Below are 25,215 nucleotides of genomic sequence, written 5' to 3'. Positions count from 1 at the left end.
GGTATGGTAGTGCTACGGAGGTCAAGTCATGAATTATGAACCATCTGTGCAGGGTGGTGTGTAAATACACTTTTGAAATAAGGTCCCTCCTTCAAAAGTGGTGCTAAGTAACCAATGTTAGTCCTGTCTGCACCACAGTGCTCTCCAAAAGTCACGAGAACAAAGGGAAGAGATCAAGGTTGCACTTGGGGTTTGCTGACTAGACAGCTTTGTCAGTAGCAGTATCTTCATGTCGCCCCTGTGCATCTTTTCTCATTCTTTTACCTTCTGTCACCATTGTCAGTGTGTCTGGACATGTGTGGCTTCTGAAGTAGAAATATGTTATGAAAAGACAGATCACGGTGTTATATTTGGGGCTGTCCTGTGCAGGGCCAGGAGCTGGACTTCAGTGATCCCTGTGGGTCCCTTCCAGCTGTGAATAAATGGAGTGGGCTTCAGCAGTACTAGTATTCTTTACAATTTGCTGTGGAACTTGTTTTTGCTTGTGATGAGTATTATTTAGGTTTGCAGGATTGCAGGAGTTTGTCGTTAAGTAAAATTATCAATGGATTTTGATAATGAAAACAGTTACAAAAATGCAGTGAAATGCAGGTAAAAGTACACTGAAATAAAACATGGCATGTAATGTATCCTAAAAGTCTACATTCTGTTGGTTTCTCCTGATTTTCCAGAAGCTACCTGGCTGCCTTTAGTTCCTTGTTGGAGGATAGGTATTCACTTTAAGTCCCTAGACAAGTCCGTATAGTTCAGATTGGTCGGGTCTGTGTTTAGAGAGGGATTTCAGCTCAGTGTGCACTAGTCAGGGTAGTCATCCATGATCAGGAGATTTGCAGTTCAGGCTCTCTTCTGTGTCTGAGTGTGAACATACATCTCTTTCCCTTTACTTTCGTACAGGTTAGGGTATTTGGTGAGAAAGAAATAAAATTCATGCTCCAAATCATGATCCCAAGACTCTCTTTGTTTGTATGCATGAACAATATGCTGTAAATCTGTATATATTACAGGGAACAGGATCTGGGACCCCACTTATATCTTTCTTCCACCTCCCACCGTATGAGTGCTTCAGTAGATAAACAAGAGACAAAGCTATCAGCTCATTTTCTGTCTCTGTGCCTTTCATTCTTTGTAGCAGCCTTGGTTTAATAAAAGAAGTGGAGATTGCTCTTTCTAGTATATCCTGTAGAATGATAGAGCATTCCCAGGAAATATGAATGCAAACCCTTTGGGGCTGAGGAGAGACTTTAGCCCAGTTATCTTACTTCCTGTGTATGCCTCAGTACTGTAAAATATCTGGGATCCATTACCACCTTCTGTCGTGCGAATTGTGTCCTAACTGGATCTACCACTTTTTATCTTAAGGTGGAGAGATGTCAGATAGCAGTAAACTTTATCATCTGCAGTTGTTCTGTAATCAGTACCACTGTTTTTTCTGATTATAGAGGAAATGTATGCCTTCCATCAAGAAAAATCTCCTTCCCCACCCCCATTCCCTGCAGCCAGGCACCAAACTTGGGCAGATTTGTTTCCACTCAGTAATTCAAATCAAGACCAAAAAATACTTTTCATGAAAATACCCAATTGCTTTTCAATCCGCTATTTAGAACTGTCAGTAAGTTGAGGGCTCCTGTGAAATCCAGAAAAAAATACCAGTAAATTCTCTATAAGAGCAATAATATGGTCAAGTGGTGTGAGTGCTTGTGAAGTTAATGGTTCTGTCTGGAAGCAGCTGTGTCCTATATAAACTAACAAACCCCCCATACTCTGGGGACACAAGCTAATACCATGAACAGCCTTCCAGATCTGTTCTCATGAGCTGTGGCCTTGTACTTTTACATGAGTATTTTCATGTATTCAACTGAAGAGGCCATGTGATGCAGGCGCCCATGCTGAGATGTCAGCAAGATCCACAAGTCTATTTTAGAACCTAACACTTACTGATTTTTCCCACTGAATCTGGTCTTTTTTGTGAAATTTAAGCTACTTGTTTTCTTGGCAAATTTTTTAGAGCTGTATGAATAAAGTATGGGTAATAATGTAGTATAACTGAGAATATTAGCAAACCAGTTTTGTTACTCTGTATGTTTGTCCACTTTACTAAGCACTGGACCAAGGCACAATAGTTTCCATGCCAAACTTGAAGAACTGTGAGATGTTTTCTCATGGATCAGGCATGCAGAAATGTGTATTCTCATCTCTTTTTGGACTCCCAGCCTGCAGGAGAATCTTCTGAACTAACCAGTGACGTACACTAATTACAGCAGATGACCTCAGATAACTGTACTGGAATGGAGGAGATAGTCTCCCTAACCTAAGCAGAAAGTCAGTTTTCTGTAGATTTTAACTCTCTTGTAATAAAAACTTAAGATCTTTATTATATATTATTTTGATATATGATGGCCCTCTAAAACAGAGTGGTTATGGAAGTGCTTTTCATGAGTATTTGGAGACTATGCTTGTTTTTTTCCATTAACTTAGAGGTAATAACTGACAGAGAGAAATAAGGTCCAGTGTGAAATACTGTTGTTTCTTTTAGGCTGTAGCGTCATGGTAGCTGAAGCTTTCTCAGGAAACATTTTGAGTAAGCACTCTTGATGTGCTGCATTTTTTGTGTAAAACCTATTTCAGTGCTAAAGAATTTTTTATTTTGCTCTAATCTGGGTCAACATCCCATTCTTTCCATATTATTGCAAGCAGTTCAAAACCTGCTTTAACGTCTGTGAAGTTGCCAGGACGAGAAAGAACATTGTGGTCTTGATGAGCCTTGCTGTCAGTAGGCTGGTAGTTGGCTATTGAAGGAAGGCTTACTTGTAGCATTCCAATTTGGACTGGAATGCTGCAAAGTCCTGCTCTTGAGACTGGACTTAAGTTGTCCGTCTTGACTGTTCCCATGAAGTTCATTTCTCCTACATGGGGTTACACTGCTAGCTCATCTCTGATGATGCAAGGTAGAAGTTGGGCCTCTGTGAAGAGTAGCCATCATGGGGCTGGTCCACATCCAGGGAACAAATAGTTTTGCAGGCTGAGTTAAGGTTTTGGTTCTTTGATTAAAATTTCTGGCAATTCAACCATCAGTGTTTATCCCAGATATCCATTTGCGTAATGAAGAATGCATCAAGTAGTTTCTTAACGGTGGTCCTGGAATTTGCTGTGCAAACACTGTATTCCATCTATAATTCAATATTACAGTAACACTGATTAATTAAGTAAGATAGCTGTGAAGGTCACCAATGAAGGATTACCATTTTAAAATTTGTTGGAAAGTCTGCACCACAAACTTGGAAGTTCTAAATGAAAGTAACTCCTTGGTGTAAAACACTTTAATTTTTTTATGCCATGCCTTTCTGAGCAATATACATCTCTCAAGACAGAGCAGCAAGATACCATTTTACCACTTTCTTTTTCAACACATTGCTTCTTTGCAGTGAATAGTTGCACAAGGAGATATGTTTGAAATTGTTGCATGTCCAGGCAAATTCGGGATTGTAATTAATGACGTGTGTTTGGGGAGTTCTGCTGTCAAGGGTACTTACAGGTCGTTGCTAGAGGTTTGTAGTATCTGTGTAATTGATGTCCAATGTCACTAGGGTGGTTTGGTTTCTCCAGTCCATTCTTTTTCCCGTTTTTTTCTGAAATGTGAATGGGATTCATCTTGCCAGTCCATAAAATTCGCACTGAAAAGCATGGCCCTCAGCTACCACCAGGAAACCTTCTGGAGTGAGGCAAGAGAAGAGGGACCTTATTTAGCAGGGTAGCCATCAAGTCCTGAAGCAGGCGTCTCGAGAGACTATTTAATTCTGCTTATTTTAGAAACATGTCTCTTCCTGCTCTTTTTTTAACCAGAGCCTTCATGCCTGGGGGTGGGGGCTTGGCTGCGTGACCAGTGTAGTCCAGCACACAACCACAGGCTGAGGCTGGGAAGCAGGATCTTTTGCTCCTCCTTTTGCCCCCCCATCCCCCCAAATTGTCTTTTTCTCCATCCTCATCTCACCACGTCGGCCATGCCAGGACAAGTGTTTTTGAACCCAGGGGGCAGAAGCAAGACATTTTCTTTGTTGGATTAGTGTTTCGGCCAGATCTTTTCTTTGCTCCAGCACTCCTTGGTGGCTACACTAATGCTGGCATTGGTCAGAAAGGAAAGTAGTAAGAATAATCAACCAGGATGTTGATTCACAAGGAATCAACAAGGAAGATGAGGCAGCTCTCTGAAGTGACTTTCCATCCATATACTACATGAAAGTGGCTGTAAATATAATCTCAGCTCTAAGAGGAATCAATTCCGTACAGCGTTTCTGAATGAAGATTTGATTCCGTGGAAACACAGCTGATGCAAAGAGGTGTCAGTCTGCAGGAAGCACGAATGCTAGTCCAAAAGTGTGAGTTGTATATTCATTTCTAGGTTTGTAAGTGTAATTAGAGTGGTGTGTGGGCATGTGAGTAAGCTGGCTGGCTGGTTATGGCCTCAGAAAGGTGGCATCTGCTCATCAGCTCAGCTCTTACTGCACACTTAGGTGTCTCCCTCGTGGTCTGAAGTGTGGTTGCATGTAGAAATTTTCTGCTTTGCATGTGTTGCAAAGTAGAAAACTTTGCAGTAAGGCACGATTCAGTATGCAATAGGGGCAGATTGTGGTGTTTTGCTTTGCTTCCATTGGCTTGGTGGATGCTGGATTACAGCGTCACATGAGGAGTGGCTTAATCATCAGTATAAACTGTGGCCTGTGTCAGGTAGAGTGAAGTGCTGAGGTGGAGGATGATAAGAGGAGGGCAGCGTAGCCATCAGTATTTAATTTCAAAGGAATAAATGTGTCTCTAACTCTTATCTTTTTTTCTTCATCCTGTTTGCCCAGTTAATTTTCAATAGCAGAGATTCTATTGCAGTTCTAATAAATAAATTTAAAAAGCTGCAAAAGGCTTTTGTACTGTGGAGTAGTAAACTTAATGTCTAAATATCTTGATGATTAGCAGAATACAAAGGTTCTAAATGTTTGATTTGCAAATTCAAAATTCCATGGAGGAATAATCCTTCCTTTTTCCTGTTGTCACTTAATGAGTCTTTCATTTCAAATTAAAAGCTCCAGAGATGTCCATCAAAGCTGGTTTTATAAATAAAAAATTTTCTTCAAGCATTGCTGTTTGTCAAGACAGTAAAAAAAAAAACCAACATGGAAAGCAAGGAGTCCAAGCATTCAAGGTTATGTCCATATTTGTTTTCCTAAAATATTTAACAAATACAAAGTATGGTTCACAAATGTGCAGAAACAATTTGAAGATCAGTTTTTCAACAGCACACCATTTGCAGCCTTTTAAAAAGAATCCAACTGGTGATATAGTTGTTAAAGAGATTTCAGTTCTTGGCAAGCTTACTTTCTGTAAGCTTTGAGCTGCTTTTTTCAGGGAGGAAAAAAATTACTTTTTCAAGGATTCTGGAATATTTTTCAATGACTTAAAAAAGGGGAGAACAATTATAATAGAAAATAGTTAAATGTTGCACAAAAACATTAATTTATTTCTTGTAACATTGGGGTTATTTTTCTGTGCCTGTCATCTGTGGTTGAATACTGACACAAAGTTGAGTTCCAAGGATTTCCAAAGGCTTCCTCTAGTTGTCTGGTGTAGTTAGGAGTTATTTGTTTGGGTTTATTCCCTTAATGGAAAAATCTCCAACAGAGCAATTCGTGGTGCTGTCTGGTGACTTGCGGGGAATGCGTTTGACACCTCTGGGACCGGGCTGCTGCAGAGGCCAGGAGGAGGTTTGCAGGCTGGGGATGTGCATCGCTTTGCTTGCATTGAAGAACAATCAGAACTGAATCCAAATGAGCAAATCTCTACTCGAGTTTTTCCAAAACTCAGCAGCTGGATAAGCTGTTAAGCCACAGAGGCGAAGGAAGCGAGAGAGCTCGCGTGTGTCGGAGGGCAGGCGCTCGCTCTGGGAGAGGCATTGGCTTAGCCATATATGGAAAAGGACATTTTCCTTGTTAACTTTACAGGGAATCTGTGCCCAGAACTACATTCATCATGCGGATGCATTTCCACTGGAACGTTTCTCTTCCAAATGGTCTTAATCATAGTTTTAGCACTGTGTCACATCTTTGCTGACTTATTTATATAGTCTGTGTGGACTTGCTGTGCTTCCGCTGTTAGTCTGCCCTAAAAAGGTGAACTGTTTATAATTTTCTCGTTTTGGCTAACAGAAAGGACGGTACTAAACTGATGCCAGCAGCTTTGGGTTTCTTTTTCTCTGAAAAGCCCACCCCGTTCTGGGCTGTACTTAAAGCAAAACTGCTTCTCAAGTAACAAAATATCCTTTCACTTGATGGAAGTAAGGTTTGCTGAACAGAGAACATACCTACCATAAAACCAGGAAAGAAGGAACCTAAAGGTTGATCAGCCTGGTAAGGCCTTGCCCTCTAGACTCCTGGTCCAGTAGGTGAGCTCCCACACCATGTAACCACTGTCTTTCCTAAGCTTTGGTTCAGTCCCTTGTTCTGTGTTCCACCTACTCACATTTGTTGGTCACGGTTACCCTCTGATTGACATTCGTAGTTGCACAAGTTGAATTTAGGTGATCACTTATAGAGGAGGCTTAACAGAGTTTTTGCAAATGAGTGATCACCTCTGCAGCAATGGGCGGTGGGAAAAACTGGAGTTACATATGTGCCATAGGTAATGTTCAAAAGTTAAGTAAGATATAATATATTCACAGTTCAAACATTGGGGGTTTTATTATCAATAATTTCTTATATGCTTATGCATAACATCCAGCAGAACCATTGCACAGCATATTCTCTTAATTCTCCTGAGTCTAAACACCACTGCCTGCCCTCTCACTGCAGCATCCACTGAAGAGCGGGCCAAAATGATTTATCAGAAAAACATGAACTGTTGTTGGATACAATTTGTTAGCAAAGGGTTGGCTTCTGTTTAAAACTTCCTCCATCAGCAGCCATCCCTTCTCCCTTAGGTCTGGCTGGATGTGCAAAATAACAACTATGTTACAACCCTAGATCCGTGTGGGAAAACCAAAGCTCAACTACTGTACTAATTTAAGCATTGCCCACTTTGTTGCTAAGTTATATGAAAAATAGTACATCTTCTAGAAAAATGACGTTAGTTTTTGAAGGGTCTGCCAAATTCACTTTTCCTTGGCTATATTGCAAGATATTTTTTAGAACAAAAAGTTATTAAGAATATTGTTTCCAGGATGACTGGAAAGGCTTTAATTAGCAATAACATTTTAGGATGACCAAGGAAACTGGCAGCTACTGTCCAAGTTCTCAGAATTCTTACGATGAGCAAAAGAGGAATAGAATTTAAAATACTACCAAAATTTAAAAGATGTGATAACTGACCCTGGCTGACTACCCACTATTAGAGTAGAAGAAAATTTCAAAAAAAATGGTCTACTTGAAACCTGTTTTAGAACTTAATCCTCTGCAGTATTAAGTGAAGTCTCTCAACTAGTTAGGGAAAATGACAAGTCAATAGTTTATAAGTATTCAAATCTTGTTTCATAAAGCACGTAGATTATATAGTTTTGATGTAGGTATTTTTCCTGCCAGACTTTCATTAATATTTATAGCACTGAACAAAGGATAGAGTCTTTTTTCTTTGATATGGATGGTATCCATTAATTTTCTGTTGTCTAAAGAAAAAAAAAAGGGGCAGATTTTATATCAAGGCTGCTTTACGGTGTCTATTGTGAGAGAAAATTTCTGGTTTGTAGTATAAAGTGCAAAGTTAAGCTGTAAAATGCCCTTTGAATTCTGAGGAAAATGCTTTGGAAAGGGCCTTGGTATTTATCTTAGAGATTTGAATATAGGAGCTCTGTTTCCATCTTGTATTTCTGTGGTGTCTTTATTTAGAAGTATTTCTCTGATAATGTCCAGAGCATAAACATTTTTTTATAAGATGTTAAAAGACTGGTCTGAGTTCTTCCCCCCCCAGCTGAATAGCATTTCCCAATTTCTCATAGCTTGCTGATTTACCTAGCATAAGAATATTTCAAAGTATTTCCAAGTAATTTAAGAAGCTACCCTGTTTCATGTCTTCTGAATACAGTGTAGCCCACAAACATGTCCAGCTGGTACATCTAAGATAATTTGATTTGCATCTGCTCCGTGTTCCTTGTCTCCTCTGAAACACAGTTACATGTCTGCAATTTCACGCAATTTTTTGTTTTCTTTTTGGTACTTAGTCATTACAATAAATCATACAATTTGGTTTTCTGGTTTTGTGTTTCAGACTACTTTAAAATTGTTCACATATGCTGGGGTCCTCTGTTGCTTGATATGGAATGGATTTGCTCAGCAAGGTGAGTCACTTGATTACACTGCAGTAGTTTAATGCTGCTTTAAAACTGCATCTGATTAGCAGTTATTTATGTAGATAGATATATCCTCATTAGACAAATGCTAATGGCAGTAGGTCAGTCCTATCTCATGTTAATAACCTGTTGGTAGTTAGAACTTAGTTTACAAAGCCAGAATGAAACAAAGTAAAATTCCATTGTTAACACCTTTTTATAAGTGAAGTGACCGATTTGTGTTCCTTGCCAGGTGGAAGCGACTGCATAAAAGCTAATGCAAAATCGTGTGGTGAATGTATACAAGCAGGACCAAACTGTGGTTGGTGTAAAAAAACAGTAAGTGTTGCAAAATTTCTTTTATGGTTTGAGGTTTCAAATTTTAGTAACTAGTTTAACTGTATAGAAATGTCTGTTTTCTTTACTAATAGTTCCCCCTAGCTACTCAATTTGATAGTTATTCGTACTTAAAAAATCAGATACTGTGATTTTCCCAATGTCCTGATTTGAGTATAAATGCTTTTCACAATGTGTTCACTTCTCGTTTTCCAAATCTTCAGGGTATACAGACCCTACAGGCCATCTTCATAGTTACTTAAAATGTTCCTACATGGAATATGTCTGGGTATGCTTAATTATATTCTTCCAGTAACATTAGAGTAAGAACTAACTTTAGACAGATGTAGGTGGAGTGGGGGAAGAGATTGAAGGGGATTTTTTATAAAAGAAAGATGTTCAAATTTTAGTTTTCTGTTATTGGTAGACTTGAGGGGTAGGAGATTGGTTTGTGTGGGTGGGTGGTTTGTTTCAGTATGAAACAAAAAGAGTACTTTCTTATGTTAGTAAAAATTAAGTTCAGGAAATTACAAAATATAAGGTGATCTGAATTTGTGTGACTTAACCAGTGTATGGTGAAGTATCTTCTTCAGGTTAGAAACAGAAGAAAATGCTTTCTGTAGTTTTTCTTTGGTTTGTTATTGAAAACTGAGAAATATTCCTGTTTCTTTTTAGGAGATAATAATGTATATTTATTTCCTTATAATACCTACTTACTATCCCCCAAACCAGCTTGTAAACTTTCAACAATTAATTAAACTGACTAACTTTAAAATTTGGTCTTGAGCTATCAGATTCCTTGTAGATCTTTGTCATCAAGAACTAACAAGCATTAAGATACATTTATTTATATGCATATTTGGGAGGGGGCAGAATCAGAATTGCCAAGTATCTCATTTAGAAGCCTTATGTATTTATCTTTGAGGTTAAGGGCTTTTTTTATGTTTGAGGTAATTTGTTGTTCAGAACAAAGTTACCAATTGGTTTTGCTTATGGATCTTACTTTCAGATTGAACTTCCCCAGAATAAGAGTTGTCTGTCTTTGCCCTGCTCTGTCAGCATGTGGCCATTATTTTGTTGTAGAATACCAATCTACCCTTACGTAATCTTTAATTAAAAAAGAAAGAGTTAAAAGGGAGGGTAGTTGCCAAGCAGGCTGTACGAGTGGATTCACGTTATTGATGACTGTGAAGATGAAAGCCTTTTCCACCTGCTGTCACTTTTAGAGCAGCCAATTTAAATAGATGTCCTGCATGTGATGGAGGTGACATTGCATTTTATTTTTTTCTTTCATCTTATTTACACACAGATAAGTATAAGTAGAATCAAATTCCTGGACTAAATAGTAATCACTGATGTGTCATTTAATACATTTCAGGACTGTGTGTTTTATTACTAAACTTCGGGGAAAAAAATATGGAGTCATTGTGTAAAGAGTTACTGTGGGTAGAGTGCAACAAATTGCACATAGCTGTAAACTTGATACTCTTTTGCCTGTGTTTTCTAGGACTTTTTGCAAGAAGGAGAGCCAACATCTGCCCGCTGTGATGACTTGGCAGCACTAAAGAGTAAAGGCTGTCCTCTGGAAGATATAGAAAATCCCAGAGGTAGCAAACAGGTGCTCGAAAACAGAGAAGTAACGAATCGTAAGAAAGGTGCTGCAGAGAAGCTGAAACCAGAAGCCATTACACAGATCCAGCCACAAAAATTAGTACTGCAACTAAGAGTCGGTAAGGACAGTTTCGTTCTAGTCTCAGTCTCTCTCTCTGCCACCACCACATCTGCATTTTTTGATTTGAGTGTGTAACCATTTTGTTACAGAAATTACTATTGCTCAGATAACCTGAATTGATAGCAGAGCTATTCAGATCAGCTCCAGGTGTTTAGATACTTCAAATACTGTTTGATTTTTATGAAAGATATCATTACTTGTTCCCAATAGTTCTTAGGAGAAAATTGATACAGCATGGACTGATACGTGGATCATAAAGGTAAAATTGTTTTGCTTTTAGTATTCTGTAGTTGTTTTTCTTCAGTGTGGTTTCTTAGAATGAAAGTAGAGCAGTGAGCAAAAACTTAGAGAAGTTATGAGAGCATTTCCTTTTGCTTGAAGTACTGCTGCTGCCTGAAGTCTGTGTGTCTGAATGGAAGGGTTGTGTAGCTATGCAGCAAGATTTTTGGATTGCTGTGTAAAATACTTTCCAGAGGCTAAAGATGTGGACACAGGACTACAGTAATGAAAATAAAGTAGATGTGTACCATTTCTATCCCCTAAAGGCAACTTTCATGCAAATGGCAGGGGTTGGGAGGAACAGGACTGGTGGATCACAGTTCTTGAACACAATTGAGATTGTCCTTAAGGAGAGTTCTTAGGTACTGTAGACACGTTGAATAGCTGCCTTGTATTTCCCTGGAGTAAGTGCCTGTGCTTGGGGTCAGCTGCTTAGTGGTGGTTGCATTAGTAAGTGGAAGGTGATTGTGAAGCAGCTCAGCGTGATGAGGAGAGGAAAGAAATGAAAGTTATTTACAGTTTTGGTATTGCCCCTGTTTATTTCTAATGTGAACTTTTTCACTTTAAACCAAATTATTATTTCTCTGTTGACGCTGAATTTTCTTTATCAGAACATGCCAGGGACCTGGGCAACCAGAGTATAATTACTCAAAAGATTATTACTCTGTTTATAAGCACTTCTGTTGGTATAAGTTCTCTGATGAGGGACTGTGTACTGGCAGAGGGGGATACTTGCTTTCTGTGCAGGCTCTTTTAAATGAAAATCTAAATAGGTTTTGGTGGTTGTTTTTTTGTTAAGCAAATGTTTCCTAATTATTAAGTGAACTTAAGCAGCAGCAGCAGCAGTTCAGTGACTGAAGGGAGCAGGGGGAAGAAACTAGAAATTCTGTTCCTTACTTCATATAGAATACTTTTCCATTTCCCAAGGAAGGGGGTGTGTGGTATGTGTGTGCAATTTTTCTGCACTGTCTTTCAACGTCAGAATGAGACTATGTGCTTCTGTTGGTAAAATGCTGGGTCTGGGCTTACAATCACAACAAAGAGTAATTTGGCATTCTCTCAGTCACATTTCTGCGCTCTCAGCCTGGTGGTGCAAAGTAACTTGCAGTGTTCCCTCCAGAACTGATTTTTCTTGTGTAAACCTATTTAAACAATGTGGTTTTTTAACTGAGAACTTTTGGAGTCATCGCGGATGAAAATAGGTGTTGAAAATTTGTGCTATTAGATCTCACAGGAACCTTGTTAAAATGATTGCAAGTGTGAAGATTTGAAATTGCAGCAACTACCTGAGGCTTGATTTTTGGCAGGCTAGTATTTTGTATGGGGAGATAAAGTATCTTGGAAATATGAAGTTGAACATGGGAAAGAAACACTTCTTGACATTTTCTTCATCATAATTTGATGTTAAGCATTTTAATTAATCAGAGAAAATTAAAACTTCATAAGTGCTTCCAAGCCTTTTCTTAGAAAGGATTTTTTTTGTCAGTGCAGTTGTGGAATTATTAATGGTTTCTATTTGTTGTTTAATCTCTGAAACAGGGGAACCCCAGACATTTTCATTGAAATTTAAGAGAGCTGAAGACTACCCCATTGACCTTTATTATTTGATGGATCTCTCTTATTCTATGAAGGATGACTTAGAGAATGTGAAAAGTCTTGGAACAGCTCTGATGTTCGAAATGGAAAAAATAACCTCAGATTTTCGAATTGGTAAGAAAGATTTGCCTATTCTAAAAAAATAATAATTAAAACCCCCAAGTTTCCTTCCTGATGTTTTTCACATGATTGTATACGAAGAGTAATTTTTTTTTCCAACTTAGCACTATTACGTGAGATGTTCTAATACATAGAACCTGTTGAACAACTTAAAGAGTACTTAGTTTTGGTGGAGAGAGTGGAACATAAACAAGTATGAGAGCTATTTCTAATGCTAGCTCAGCTATAATGTATTTGAATTCTGTTGTGTCATAATATGAGACTTTCATTCTTCAACTTACAGAGATTTTATTGTTCCTTCTTAGGATTTGGCTCTTTCGTGGAGAAAACTGTGATGCCTTATATCAGTACAACACCAGCCAAACTCAGAAATCCTTGTACAGGTGACCAGAACTGTACAAGTCCATTTAGCTATAAAAATGTGCTCAGCCTTACCAGTGAAGGAAACAAATTCAATGAACTTGTAAGCAAACAGCACATTTCTGGAAATTTAGATTCTCCTGAAGGTGGATTTGATGCAATAATGCAGGTTGCAGTTTGTGGGGTAAGTGTGTGTTACTTTTTTTTACTGCTCTGTTAGATGAAATTATTTGAATACAACCTTAGTGTTTTGTGGTGGCTGATGTTGGAACATGTTATCTCACATGAACAAGACAGGATAGAGGAGACAAGCTGCATGGATACCTGTGTTTGGCTTTTGTGGAGAGCTCTAGTAAATGAATGAAACTGGAAAATGTGAAAGTGCCGAACAGAAGTCATGTTGACAGCAAATAGATGTGTTCCCAAGACAATTTTTTTTAAAGTTTGCTGTAGGAGAAAAGTCAAGTTCTACTTAAAAGTGTGTGAAATCCTGAGTAAGCAGCTATTCTCAGATTATTTCAAAGGTCTCTAAGCTTCTTGTAATTGTGGTTGCAGAAATTTGGTTTATTATAACTTCTACTGATTTCTCAGAAGTAGATGGAAAGCTTTATTATTTATTTTTGAAGATGTGAAGATTCTTTGATGTTTGTGTAGCCTTGACAGACTATTCTATGCTCCCGTACAAAACAGACTCCCAAAAAATCAATATCCAAGTTTATTGCTTTGTTACCGTATTATTTTTGCTGTTGAGCAACGGACTGGAGACCTCCTGAAACAATCTGGAGTCTTGTTTTAAAAGTGCAGTGTTAATGGTAAGCCTTCTAGATTTTTTTGGTGATAACTGGTATTATATGACACTTTTACACGGTCTTCTCTCCTTCAATTAGTTAGGGCTTCAGCTCCACGGAATAATTTAAAAAAAATAGGGAAGGACAGGTTACAGAATTAGGCCCTGCAGCTGTGGGCCAGGATGCTCATGGGACAGTCCTATGGCAAGCACTGTGCTGGGTACAAATCTGCATTAGGTTGGCAAAACCTGGTGATGTTGGGCAGTCCAGACTGCAGCAGTGCTGCTCACCAGCATTCCCTGTGCTCAGGCTGCGTGGCTGTGGCACAGGAGTGGACTTGGCATTAAAGAGCTGGACTGATGTGCCTGATTTCTAAAACCCTCTCGCTCTTCAGATGCTCTAGTGAGAACTGAACAGATCAAAGTCTGTCACAAAAAGCGTTTCTTGCCTTTGATGAAAAAGCTGCGGCAGATGTTTCGGAGCAGACATTTAATTAAATGCAAGTGCTCTCAAGGTTTGCGTGAATTAATGTTTTCCAGGGTGATACTTGTGCAGTGGGGCTTCTCTTAAGTCTGTCTACTTTTTCATGCATTTATCTCTCAAGTGTTGGCCCCCAATGCTGTAAAATAAGTTGGTACAAAATACCAAAAATCCATTTGTGTTTTTTCCCAAGGAACAAATTGGCTGGAGGAATGTTACAAGGCTACTAGTGTTTTCCACGGATGCTGGATTTCACTTTGCAGGAGATGGTAAACTTGGTGGAATTGTTTTACCAAATGATGGGAAATGTCATCTGGAAAATAACGTGTACACAATGAGCCACTACTACGTAAGTCTTAATCTCGTCTTCTAGGGAAATTAGTATTTTGTGATGCTTAAGCTCAAAAACCTCATTAGGTCATCTGATACAGTTTCAAACCACTACATCTTATGAACTTTACCTGTTTACCTCTATATTACATGAAGTGATTTTAGCTTAACTAAAGCAAATGTGCAGGAACTAATCCAGTCTTAACTGGAAAATTTCAAGAGATGGCAACTTTCACACTATGATTTGTGCTGTTGGATTTTAACCTTTTTGATAACTAATAATCCTACATATCCACTGTAGGATAATTGCGACGGCTGTGTCCCATTATTTTACCGTTTCACTAGTCTTTGTGTTTAGAATATTTTACTACTGTAAAACAGCAGTTTGGACAGTTTTTTTAAGATTACTTGAAATTTTATGATGCAAAGTTTACGGTAAAAATATTGTTAGTATTGCCTGTGTTTATTGATAAGTAGATCAGACAAAAGGTGGAAAAAATATTTACTGGATGGGGTGAATACAATAAGCTTTACAAAGTTTGTGTGTTCGTATATTCTTAACTTGAAGTGAATATTGTTCAATAAAACCCTAAAATTAATTCAGTTTTATTTCATCTTTTCTTTATGAAGCAGTGCAAAAGGTAGTGGTTTTCAGGGAGATAAGTCATATGGAAAACTACTGAAGGTAATTTTCTGAGAACATTGAGATTAAGGATTTAACTTGGAGACTTTGTATGGCAGGAAATAGGATAATGTCACTGTCAAGAAACACCTATCTTCATGGGGCATATGTGGAATCAGTGCCTGTTTGTTTTCAGAGGTTGTTTTGCTTTAGGACTGTGACATAAGCTGGCTGGTTAGGAGTATATTTCTAAAGATTATTTGTATTTATGATGTCACAGTATTTCTGATTGTTTTCTGGCAGTGTGTCCCAAATTTGAATTGCATTTTATGCTTGATTTTTATAGGATTATCCCTCTATTGCTCATCTGGTACAGAAACTTAGTGAGAACAATATTCAGACAATCTTTGCTGTTACTGAAGAGTTTCAGGCAGTCTATAAGGTAAAGAAATTGCTCTGAAGTCATTGAAATTGCTTTATTTTAAATAAAAATAATTGTGGAAGTAAGTGATATGTAAGTAATATTTTGCTACTCATATTTTTATTATTGAGCCATTTTTTACTTGTTCACATCAAAAATGACTGTGTGTGTAATATCCAGGGAAAGAGTACCCTTTCTCCTTGCCACTCTTCAGACTTTACAGGTAGGAGGGAGTGGAGAGCACATTTGCAGTGCTAATTTTTGTGAACATTTTTACAGCAAAATAGCTGAGAAGGGTGTGGACACTGAATCAAGAGACACTCTTATGAAAGAACATGTTTTGTCCCTTGTGGTCTATTTATATTCCTGATGTTTAAAATTAACTAAATGGCTGGATGTGATTGTGCAATAGGAAATGACTGTGTAAAGGAGATGCATATTTTTCCTTGTTTTTACCTAACAAGGTGGTTTTTTGGTTTGGGGGCCTTTGTTTAAAGTGTATTCAAATTGTAAGTTTTTTCTTTTTCTGTTGGAAAGAGATACCTTCCTATCTTTAATGTACTCCAGGTGTGGTTGGAGACATGTTGTATGTGGTAAACTTGTGCAAGAAAAGGTCTTAGTATTCTGTTACCAAATTTAGCATGAAAATTCAAAGGAGAAGAAAGGGCTGGGTATTTGTTTATGCAGGTAGTGCTGTGTATAACCTGAAAAATCTTGATGATCTCTGGCAACACTGTAGCTTTGTTTTTTGAAGTACTTGATCTTGACTAGTTAATCCACTAACACATTATATCACCATTTATACTACAAATTATACTTTGTTTGCTAGTAAGACTGTAATTTTCCTTCTGCTTTTGCAAATGTTGAAAGGAACTGAAAAATCTGATACCAAAATCAGCAGTGGGAACATTGTCTTCAAACTCCAGCAATGTGATTCAGCTGATCATTGATGCATACAATGTAAGTTCAGATTTTATTTGGGATGTATTAATTTTCCTTGCTCCTAAATTGTTATGAGTTTTTCAAGCAGACTCCAGAGTGGATTAGTTGGTGTACTACACTATAAATATGCCCCACTGCTGTAAAACCACATTAGATATTCAGACTCTATGACAATAAGAGCTTAGATGACTTGAAAGATACACTCTTAAAGTCATTTAAAATGACAGTAGAAAGAACAGTTATCATCCACGTTTTCACTTTCAAAACATAAAATCCACAACAAAACCCCACATTGTTCCTTCAACATCTCCACATCTTGCCTTGCTTCCAAGTGGAAGCAAAAAAAAACCGTTTTGCAACTTCTTGATCCCAAAGGAGGTGTCTATATCAGCCTCAGGGACTCTTGGGCCCAGTTCCAAAGTATTGTCTTCACTGTTGTGTTGTGTAAATGAGCCCCATTTCTCCTTTGGAGTACACGGGGCAAACAAGCGCCTCCAATGTCTGTGGAAACCTGCCCTGACCCTGTATAACAGGGTTCAGACATGAGAAGGAGTCACCACAGAGTGACTTTGGGTAGCCTTGGGCTGGCGTTTCTTGGCACGTTTCTTGGAACTTACATAATTCCAGTGTGCCTGTGGGATTGGTGCCTGACCATGCCTAGTTGTGTAATGTCTTTTCTTCAGCAGAATGCATATGCAACTCCATTTGAAGTTAACTAATAACTGTTGTTTTAGTCCCTTTCTTCAGAGGTTATCCTGGAAAACACTAAGCTACCAAAAGGAGTGACAATCAGTTATAAGTCTTTCTGCAAGAATGGAGTGAATGATACACAAGAAGATGGAAGGAAATGTTCTAACATTTCAATTGGAGATGAGGTAACTTACAATATATGTGCTGCTATTCAAATACAAAATGTTCAAATGCTGTGTTCAACAGCATTTCTTTTTAACAGTACAGACAAAACTCCTTTTAGTAATATGGATTTCCATTCATTTTTCTTTGCAGGTTAGATTTGAGATTAATGTAACAGCTAACGAATGTCCAAAGAAAGAACAAAATGAAACAATTAAAATTAAACCACTAGGATTCACTGAAGAAGTGGAAATTAATCTCCAGTTCATCTGTGAGTGTCAGTGTCAAAGTGAAGGAGAACCTAATAGTCCAGCCTGCCACGAAGGAAATGGAACATTTGAATGTGGTGCATGCAGGTAAATAAAGAGACATTTTGTTTATTTTTGCAAAAGAGAAATATGAGCAAAATCTTTGTTTCCTTAATTAGGGTTTACTAATTTTTTTAATGAAAGGACAAGAATTACTGTTACAGGCCTATTTCTTTTAGGGTATATTGAAATACTGCTGTATCTCTGCAAATAATCCTTATGCTGAAATTCATAGTATTGATCATTAGATCACCAGTACTGTAGAAGTCACAATTCTAATTTGACCTTGAGTCAGTACTTTAAAGGGTATAGGTCTTATTGCTTTTTCCGTTTCTTTCTTTAGTTTTGAGGTCTGTGCAATAGAGCAACATTATGGATTTATGAAAAAAAAATGTGATGTTTTTGCAAGTATTCATACTGATCTGATTATATGCTTCCAGTATGACATTTCTTAATTTTGAGAAATTCAAAGGCTTTCTAGTTTTTTGGTATGAGCTCCTACCAAGATTAACATCAGTTGTTTCATAGCAGGAAAGAGCAACACTTCATGAAAAACCACCTTTTGTTTTGTCCCTTCTCCCTGCTTTATTTCTAACCTCTTGGAGTCTTGTTTTAGTGTTTCTTCTAATTGCATGTATCTATAAAACTTTCAGAATATAAATAATTTTTTATGTACTTGTGCCTCTGAAAGGTCTATTATTGTTCATCACGGGAATTAGATTACAAATGTATTCCTTATTACGTATTTGAAAATTAAGTAAAGTTCTATTCAATTTTCTGGAGTTAACACACAAATGAAAGCAGTGCAACATCTTAGGGTTTCAGTGGAGACTGGTTGAAGATCAACCTAGAAAGTCAAAAAGGTTTGATCCTTATTTTCTTCCCCAAGAAATCTACAACAAAAATGAAAACTGTTTCTTGGAAACCCTTGAGATGAGAATGGTAAGAGATAAATGGAGTTAAGATCTTCTCTAGCAGAACAAGATCTAGGACTTTGGAAGACTCCAAGTTTTGGTTCCTGCTCAGTGAACTGTAATTGAAATAAAAGAATCCTCATTCCTCATGGTTTAATATGTGACTTAATGAAAACAAAGCAGAAGGTACTGACTTCACTCTTAGAGGACTTTTGGTGTGAGATGGACTCATATCTGCCTGGTGAAGTATTGGTAGTTAATGAGATTCTGGAAAGACCAAGGTGTGGCCCCCTAACTGCTTGCTTAGTGTTCTGTAAGTTGAAGAATAAGCCATTTTGTATCCAGTATTATGGTCCATTGCCTCATTCTGCAGTCAATTTTTGATGTTCCTTTTAAAGAAGGAGAACAGATTTTCCCATCTTTCTGTAGAAAGACTTCTTATACTTGGTGTCACTGTCTCTGGTGTCCCCGTGGTTTCACGTGGCACAGCCTTTTGTTTTTGTGACAGTAGCAGTTTCCCAATGAACTGTTGGCTCTGATGGACACCATATAACAATCTGGCAATCACTGATGGGAAGGAGAGCAACTTCCATTTGTTCATCAACATTTTAACCTTGATAATGAGAAGTGCTGATCCCAGAGGATCTTGGTTCAGCAGCTCTGTTTAATTGCTGTTCATAGGAATCTTTTCACTGAAATATGACAGCAGCTACAGTGAACAGTCGCTGTCACCTAAAAAATAATTGCTGTTCTGTCACATGAGAGGCATTGGGAGTGATTATGTGACAATTTAGTTAGAGGTACTTTCTCACCTGAAATATCAGGTAAGATAATCAGCATAAGAGCAACTTAGTCCAGTTTGCTCCTTCAAGAATGGGTACATAGATGTCAGTTGGAAATCTCATTCGAAATTTAATTTGGAACATCCCTTGAGAGAGGATTCACTTTTACTCCTGTTCTCTGTGCATTTTTTGCAGACTTTAAATGAGGTTAAAATCTCAGTCATGTTTTTACCTTGCAGATGTAATGAAGGACGTATTGGAAGACTATGTGAATGTAGTACAGATGAAGTAAATAGTGAGGATATGGATGCTTACTGCAGGAGAGAGAACAGTACAGAAATATGCAGTAATAATGGGGAATGCATCTGTGGACAATGTGTATGCAAGAAAAGAGAAAACACCAATGAAGTGTATTCTGGCAAATACTGTGAATGTGACAACTTCAACTGTGATCGATCGAATGGTTTAATTTGTGGAGGTGAGGAACTACTTTGGTTTTCTGCAGGCAAAGCTGGTCAGCAGTATACAAGTCTGTCATCTCTACCCAAGAGAGTAATTAGCTTAATCATAACCACTTGATAACAGAGATGAGAATATCCACAGGTTTAGTGATTGCAAACGTCTATTAATGAAACAGCCCTCTTACCAAATAGCATTTTAATACACATTTCACCTTTCTTGAATCACAGCTCCAGGAAGGATGTGAAGTGAACTTCACTTCTGCTGTTTTTTACAGAATTACCTTCAGATATTGTAGTAAAGAAAAAGTAGTAAAGAAAGCTGGCTCAGTATAACCACTGTGTCAATAGAAAGAGAGAATGACCTCAGCTTACTTGTAATAGTGAGTGCTTGACTTCGGTGCTTGACAGGACACCAGTGAGATGCTTGAGACTATTCTGAAAGGTATGTGAAGATTAGAATGTGCAAGATCCAGAAAAACACCTTAAGCACTTGAAGCAAGACCTTGATGCCAGGTAATTCCTGAAATCAAAAGCAATTTTAAAAAATCATTCAGCAGCCAGTATCTAAGTTATTTTGCTGCATATATCTTTGTCCTATAACTTCCTTACGTTGCTTTGCACATGGAAGTATCTGGCAGGACTATAACTACTACCTCAGTTTTGTCTGTGATACAAAAATAGAACAGTGAAGCCACTGAGTTTTAACTGAGTAATGAAATACCTCATTCTGCTCAGAATACACTATTGCTTACCAGCTCCACAAAGGACAGGGAGCAGTGGTGGTGGCGTTCCAAAATATATGGTGGCAGGTAAGTATTGACTGAAACACTTCATTCTCAGTGGAGAAGGAGTATGGCCAAAAAGCCTTTCATGTCATCTAGATCACCTTTCTGGAGATACAAGCATCTTGATTCCTGCACAGGGAGTGTGAGGAGCATGAAGTTGGGTTGGGTGTGTGAGGTCAGAAGTACAGCAGCTGAATGGTGGTGTCCTGTGGAGCGAAAGGTGGTTCATTTTTCTGTGTTCTGAAGTCTCAGTGCATTCCTCATCTTTTTAGGTCTTGCTTTATATGTTTGTTTAGTGATAGACACGAAGACAGAAGTGATCAATTTATCTTTATGCACACAAAGTTGTGAACTGAAGCAGTGCTGCAATGCTCTCCACCCAGGGGATATGGTCATCACACTATACTGTTGTTGATCAGATTTCCCTAGTCTTGTTCATGAAAGGAAATCTGAATGTAGGAGAATGGGAAAAGGGGAGAAACGCCTGCAAGTGGTTTTTCAAGGACCTAAAATTTATTTTGTACCTCTTAATTTGTTAGAGTCTTCATAATCTCCCTATGAGGGTTTCTTTTCCTTTTATCTGCCCTGAGATGGCGAACATTTATTTCTTACTGTCACAAATTTTATGTTTTATGTTATACTTGATTTCACTGAAATATCTTTCCAATGCACAGGAAATGGTATCTGCAAATGCAGAGTGTGCGAGTGTTTCCCCAACTTCACTGGCAGTGCCTGCGATTGTTCCTTGGATACTACACCATGTATGGCATCTAATGGGCAGATCTGCAATGGAAGAGGAACCTGTGAATGTGGCACCTGCAATTGTACAGATCCCAAATTCCAAGGCCCCACATGTGAAATGTGTCAGACTTGCCTCGGTGTCTGTGCAGAGCACAAGTACGTACCTAGAACACCAAGCCCCAGCTTCTGTGCATTTGAGTTTGTGATACTTATATGTGAGGATTTTTAAAACAAAGCCTTTGATAGTTAAAACTTCAGCTAAGCTTTTTGCTTGAAACTTTTATTCTGAAATACTGTTGAAATAGACCAACCTGACAGTCAAAAACTGAACCTAGACCTGTGTGGGCCAGTGAAATTTGCATCCCTTCCTTTGGAAATCCAGATTTTTGGAAACGAAACATTTTCTGCATGAAAACTTTGAAGTAATTTTGGGATTAGTGGCTGAGCTGATTCCTGTGCAGCTAACTTTGTGCTGAGGAAAAAACTTAGTATAAAAATCCTGTTCAGTCTGCTTTTTTCAGTGAGTTATTCAGTGATACCCCACTGTAAAGCTTGTCACTCAGTTTGTTCTTTTCAATCTGTGTCTCAGATACTGTTTCACTGTCAGTATCCTGTTCCTACACTGACTTCTCTGAGAGTATTCATTTTCCAGGTAGAGGTGTTGAAAAATTTTGGGGTTTTTTCTGCCTTTGAAGTTTATGGGTCATCTAGGGAAAGAGGAATTTATTAAAGGGCTTTTGTTAATCCCAAGGTGCATAAGTGTTCTGACTGCTAAAAAGCAGTGTCTTCCTTTATTTTTTTCCTGACCTTTATGGCAAAAGGATTGTTTTTTCATGATTTTTTTCTCATGTTTTCTCCTTTACATTTCTTGAAATTAAATGCTAGAAATCTGTCATGAACATATTAAAAAGCATTGCTTCTGGTTTGTACCTCCACAGGGACTGTGTTCAGTGCAGAGCTTTTGAAAAGGGGGAAAAGAAGGACACCTGTTCCCAGGAATGTATGCATTTCAATATGACACTGGTAGAAAGCCGGGACAAGTTGCCGCAGCCCGGACAGCCCGATCCGTTGTCTCACTGCAAAGAGAAGGATGTTGATGACTGCTGGTTCTACTTCACATATTCTGTCAACTCGAATGGTGAAGCCAATGTCCACGTGGTGGAGACCCCAGGTATGAACAGGATGTTACCTGTTCTCCCGTTGTTGTTAATTGTCCTAGTTAGGTAAATTTTCACAATTTTTTTACCAAGTTTGTGCTACAGGTTATAAACAATTGTGTCTTTGAGGTTTTGGTGCTTTTTTTCTTTTCCTTTTTTTAATAATTCGGGACCGGTGTACATAAAATTGTGTACTATGCTGCAAACTGCTTGAATTAATTCATGCTGGCAGCCTTTGCTTTTACTTAACTGAGGTACCTTCAATAATGGGTTCCAAAAGCCTTTTGCTTAGTTAATCCTTAATAGTTCAATCTTCTGATACAAAAAAGCAAGAACAATTTTATACCTCAATCAGTAATTTACCAGTTATTTACCAAGACCACTGTTAGTCTGAATTACTGAATGTTGCATCTAATAGTGCAAAATTTCTGATTTTGTGCATTAGCAGTGTGTGGTCTCCTGATTTTTATAAGCCTGATATAAAATGCACACCTTAAAGGTTTAGTGCTGTATTCCACTCAAGGAATTTTCGGAATTGATTGTTTGGGTGACCATCACTTAATACAGACCAGTGGCTCTTAGACATAAATACTGCTTCAATTCAGAATGTTTAAAATTCTCTACAAATGTAGTCCACAGTGTAGAGGAGAATCTTGAGCCCTGTCTCCTAGGGCAAGTCAAACACCTCTTGCACTTCTGGGGCCTGACCTTTTCTTCATGTATAAACTTCTGTTTCCTGAGCTCAGAGGTGAATCAAGCCCATCATGCACACGGAGGCACCTTAATTCTGTGCCATACAAGTGCTGAAGGAACCAGCTCTGGTCAGTAGAGCTGTATTCAGCGGAGCAGACACTTGTTCCTTACTGGTTCCCAAGGAATTCCTCTCATGACCCTTTCCCCTTCCTTCACCCTTGCAGAGGGCAGCTACAAAGATAAGGAGTCTGCAGTGGGGGAGGAAGCTTTGTTCTATTGACTGCACAGGAGTTGCATTTATTTGCTTCTGACTCCTTCACTCTGTGCATTGACCTCTGCAAAAGCCTTTCTTCAGTTTGTGATTATTGTGAATTTTACATTAATAGTAGAGTTGGGTTTTAATTTGGAGGATTGTTATTTCTGTGTCAGTCACCATAAATCACTTTGCATCTGTATTACTCTTTTCAAGCACATAATTCACTTTTTTTGAAAGTATATGATATTTTTATCCAAAGAAGATGTGCCTTTTTGTAAAACTTGATTTCAACAGATATCAGTTCCCTAGACGAGGAAATACCCTTAAAAAGTAAAAATCTGTCTCGGAAGCAAAGTTATTGCTTATCTCTATATATTAACCACTAACAGCCATCTGAGGTAAAATGGGAAGCATGCTCTTTCTGTAACGCTGTGACAGAGTACATGGGGCCTGTTTTGCCAGTCTGTGTTTGTACTCCAGCTGGTTTATCCCTCCTGCACTACCTTTGACTTGTATGTTTAAAATACCATTGCCAGTTACTTTGCTCTTAATGCTCTAGATCAATAGCTTAAGGGGTTAGCAGTATATTGACTTTATCATCAGAACAGGAGTTGTTCTATTGCTAAACTCAAACACAAATTAGAAGGATAAAATAAGCTGGAATGTTACTGGATGTACATATTCCAAAAATTCTATTATTTGAAAGAAAAGTAGTATTGGCATACCTGATATTCAAAATACTGGCTTCAGTACAAAATCAAATGTTAAAAGCATCTGGATATGCATTACCTTTACCATTTTGTAAAATCCAGTTTACCTTGCCTTGTTCCCTAGAGTGCCCCAGCGGTCCTGACATCATTCCCATCGTAGCTGGTGTAGTTGCTGGAATTGTTCTTATTGGACTTGCATTATTATTGATTTGGAAGCTACTAATGATCATTCATGACAGAAGAGAATTTGCTAAATTCGAAAAGGAGAAGATGAATGCCAAGTGGGATACGGTAAGTCAAGAGGCTTCTCTGTATATAAAAGCTGCAGTAGCAGAGAAGAACAGAAGGTTTTTGTTTATGTGGCTTAAGTGTTTCAGATTGTAACCAACCCCCTTAGAGAAGAACTACTTGAGTTAGAAAGGGGAGTAGTAACTTGGGTTTAAATAACATTTCAGAGAGAAAATGTGACAGCATAGTTCAGCTTTACAGTTCTACCACACATAACAATGCATTATTGAAATATTTATTAGAAAGATGAGTAACTTCTGTATAAACAGAGAAGAAACTTTTGTGCTCTTGAGGAGATCTTGTAAATACTCATACAGGGTTGAATGAGTAAATACTCATTGGGAGGCTTCAATAAAAGTCACAAAATCATGGCTGGTACTGGTGTTTGAAACTCTTTGAACTCTTTATCAGCAGAGAAGCGTGCAAGAAAAGCAAGCCCATGGTCTATAGGTTTTCATAGGCTACTGGTTGCTGCCTCTGGGAAATGTTAGGAACTTTCTAATCAAGAACCCCTTCAATACAGTTCTGTAGAAGGCAACTCCCACGTGTGCTTGATAAGAGAATACTTAAAAAAATGTCCAAGGAGGCCTTTTGGTTTTATTTAAGAAAATTAATTAATTCTGTTTTGGGTAAAACAAAATTACTAACGCTTTTCTGTATATATATAGCATGATTTTTTCCAGTGATAGTTGAGAATGTTACTTTTTTTTTTCTCTTGTTGAATTATTCGATATTGACCATTTCTTTTACTTCAGCAAGAAAATCCAATATACAAGAGCCCTATTAACAATTTCAAGAATCCAAACTATGGACGTAAAGCTGGTCTCTAAGTCTCAGTTTGTATCTCCTTTCATTTTCTTTCTTTTTTTCCCCTTTGCATGTCACTTCAAACTCACTGTGTGTCACAGTCAGTTAATCACAGTTTATGTCTTACTCAGTTTATCTACTGCTGCTTTGAGTGTG

The 25,215-nt window shown here is 38.0% G+C and overlaps 1 protein-coding gene across 2 annotated transcripts in view; it reads left to right on the top strand.

The window, feature by feature from the left end:
- ITGB1 (integrin subunit beta 1) overlaps positions 1–25,215 on the top strand; it is a 44,236-nt gene that overhangs the window by 11,507 nt on the left and 7,514 nt on the right. Inside the window, exons 2-16 of one of the 2 annotated variants that reach the window (XM_032689316.1) lie at positions 8,239–8,308; positions 8,553–8,638; positions 10,143–10,365; positions 12,186–12,356; positions 12,668–12,906; positions 14,184–14,339; positions 15,289–15,384; positions 16,234–16,323; positions 17,040–17,180; positions 17,311–17,513; positions 19,401–19,639; positions 21,082–21,304; positions 22,087–22,319; positions 24,089–24,255; positions 25,008–25,088. In XM_032689316.1, coding sequence (XP_032545207.1) covers positions 8,239–8,308; positions 8,553–8,638; positions 10,143–10,365; positions 12,186–12,356; positions 12,668–12,906; positions 14,184–14,339; positions 15,289–15,384; positions 16,234–16,323; positions 17,040–17,180; positions 17,311–17,513; positions 19,401–19,639; positions 21,082–21,304; positions 22,087–22,319; positions 24,089–24,255; positions 25,008–25,082 — 2,412 coding nt within the window. In that variant the 3' untranslated portion in view covers positions 25,083–25,088. The remainder of the gene's footprint in view (positions 1–8,238; positions 8,309–8,552; positions 8,639–10,142; positions 10,366–12,185; positions 12,357–12,667; positions 12,907–14,183; positions 14,340–15,288; positions 15,385–16,233; positions 16,324–17,039; positions 17,181–17,310; positions 17,514–19,400; positions 19,640–21,081; positions 21,305–22,086; positions 22,320–24,088; positions 24,256–25,007; positions 25,089–25,215) is intronic. The other variant, XM_032689320.1, reaches the window with a different exon arrangement.

The sequence above is a fragment of the Chiroxiphia lanceolata genome, chromosome 1, assembly GCF_009829145.1.
Source record: "Chiroxiphia lanceolata isolate bChiLan1 chromosome 1, bChiLan1.pri, whole genome shotgun sequence".
Taxonomy (NCBI): Eukaryota; Metazoa; Chordata; class Aves; order Passeriformes; family Pipridae; genus Chiroxiphia; species Chiroxiphia lanceolata.
This window is presented reverse-complemented; position numbering and strand designations above follow the sequence as displayed.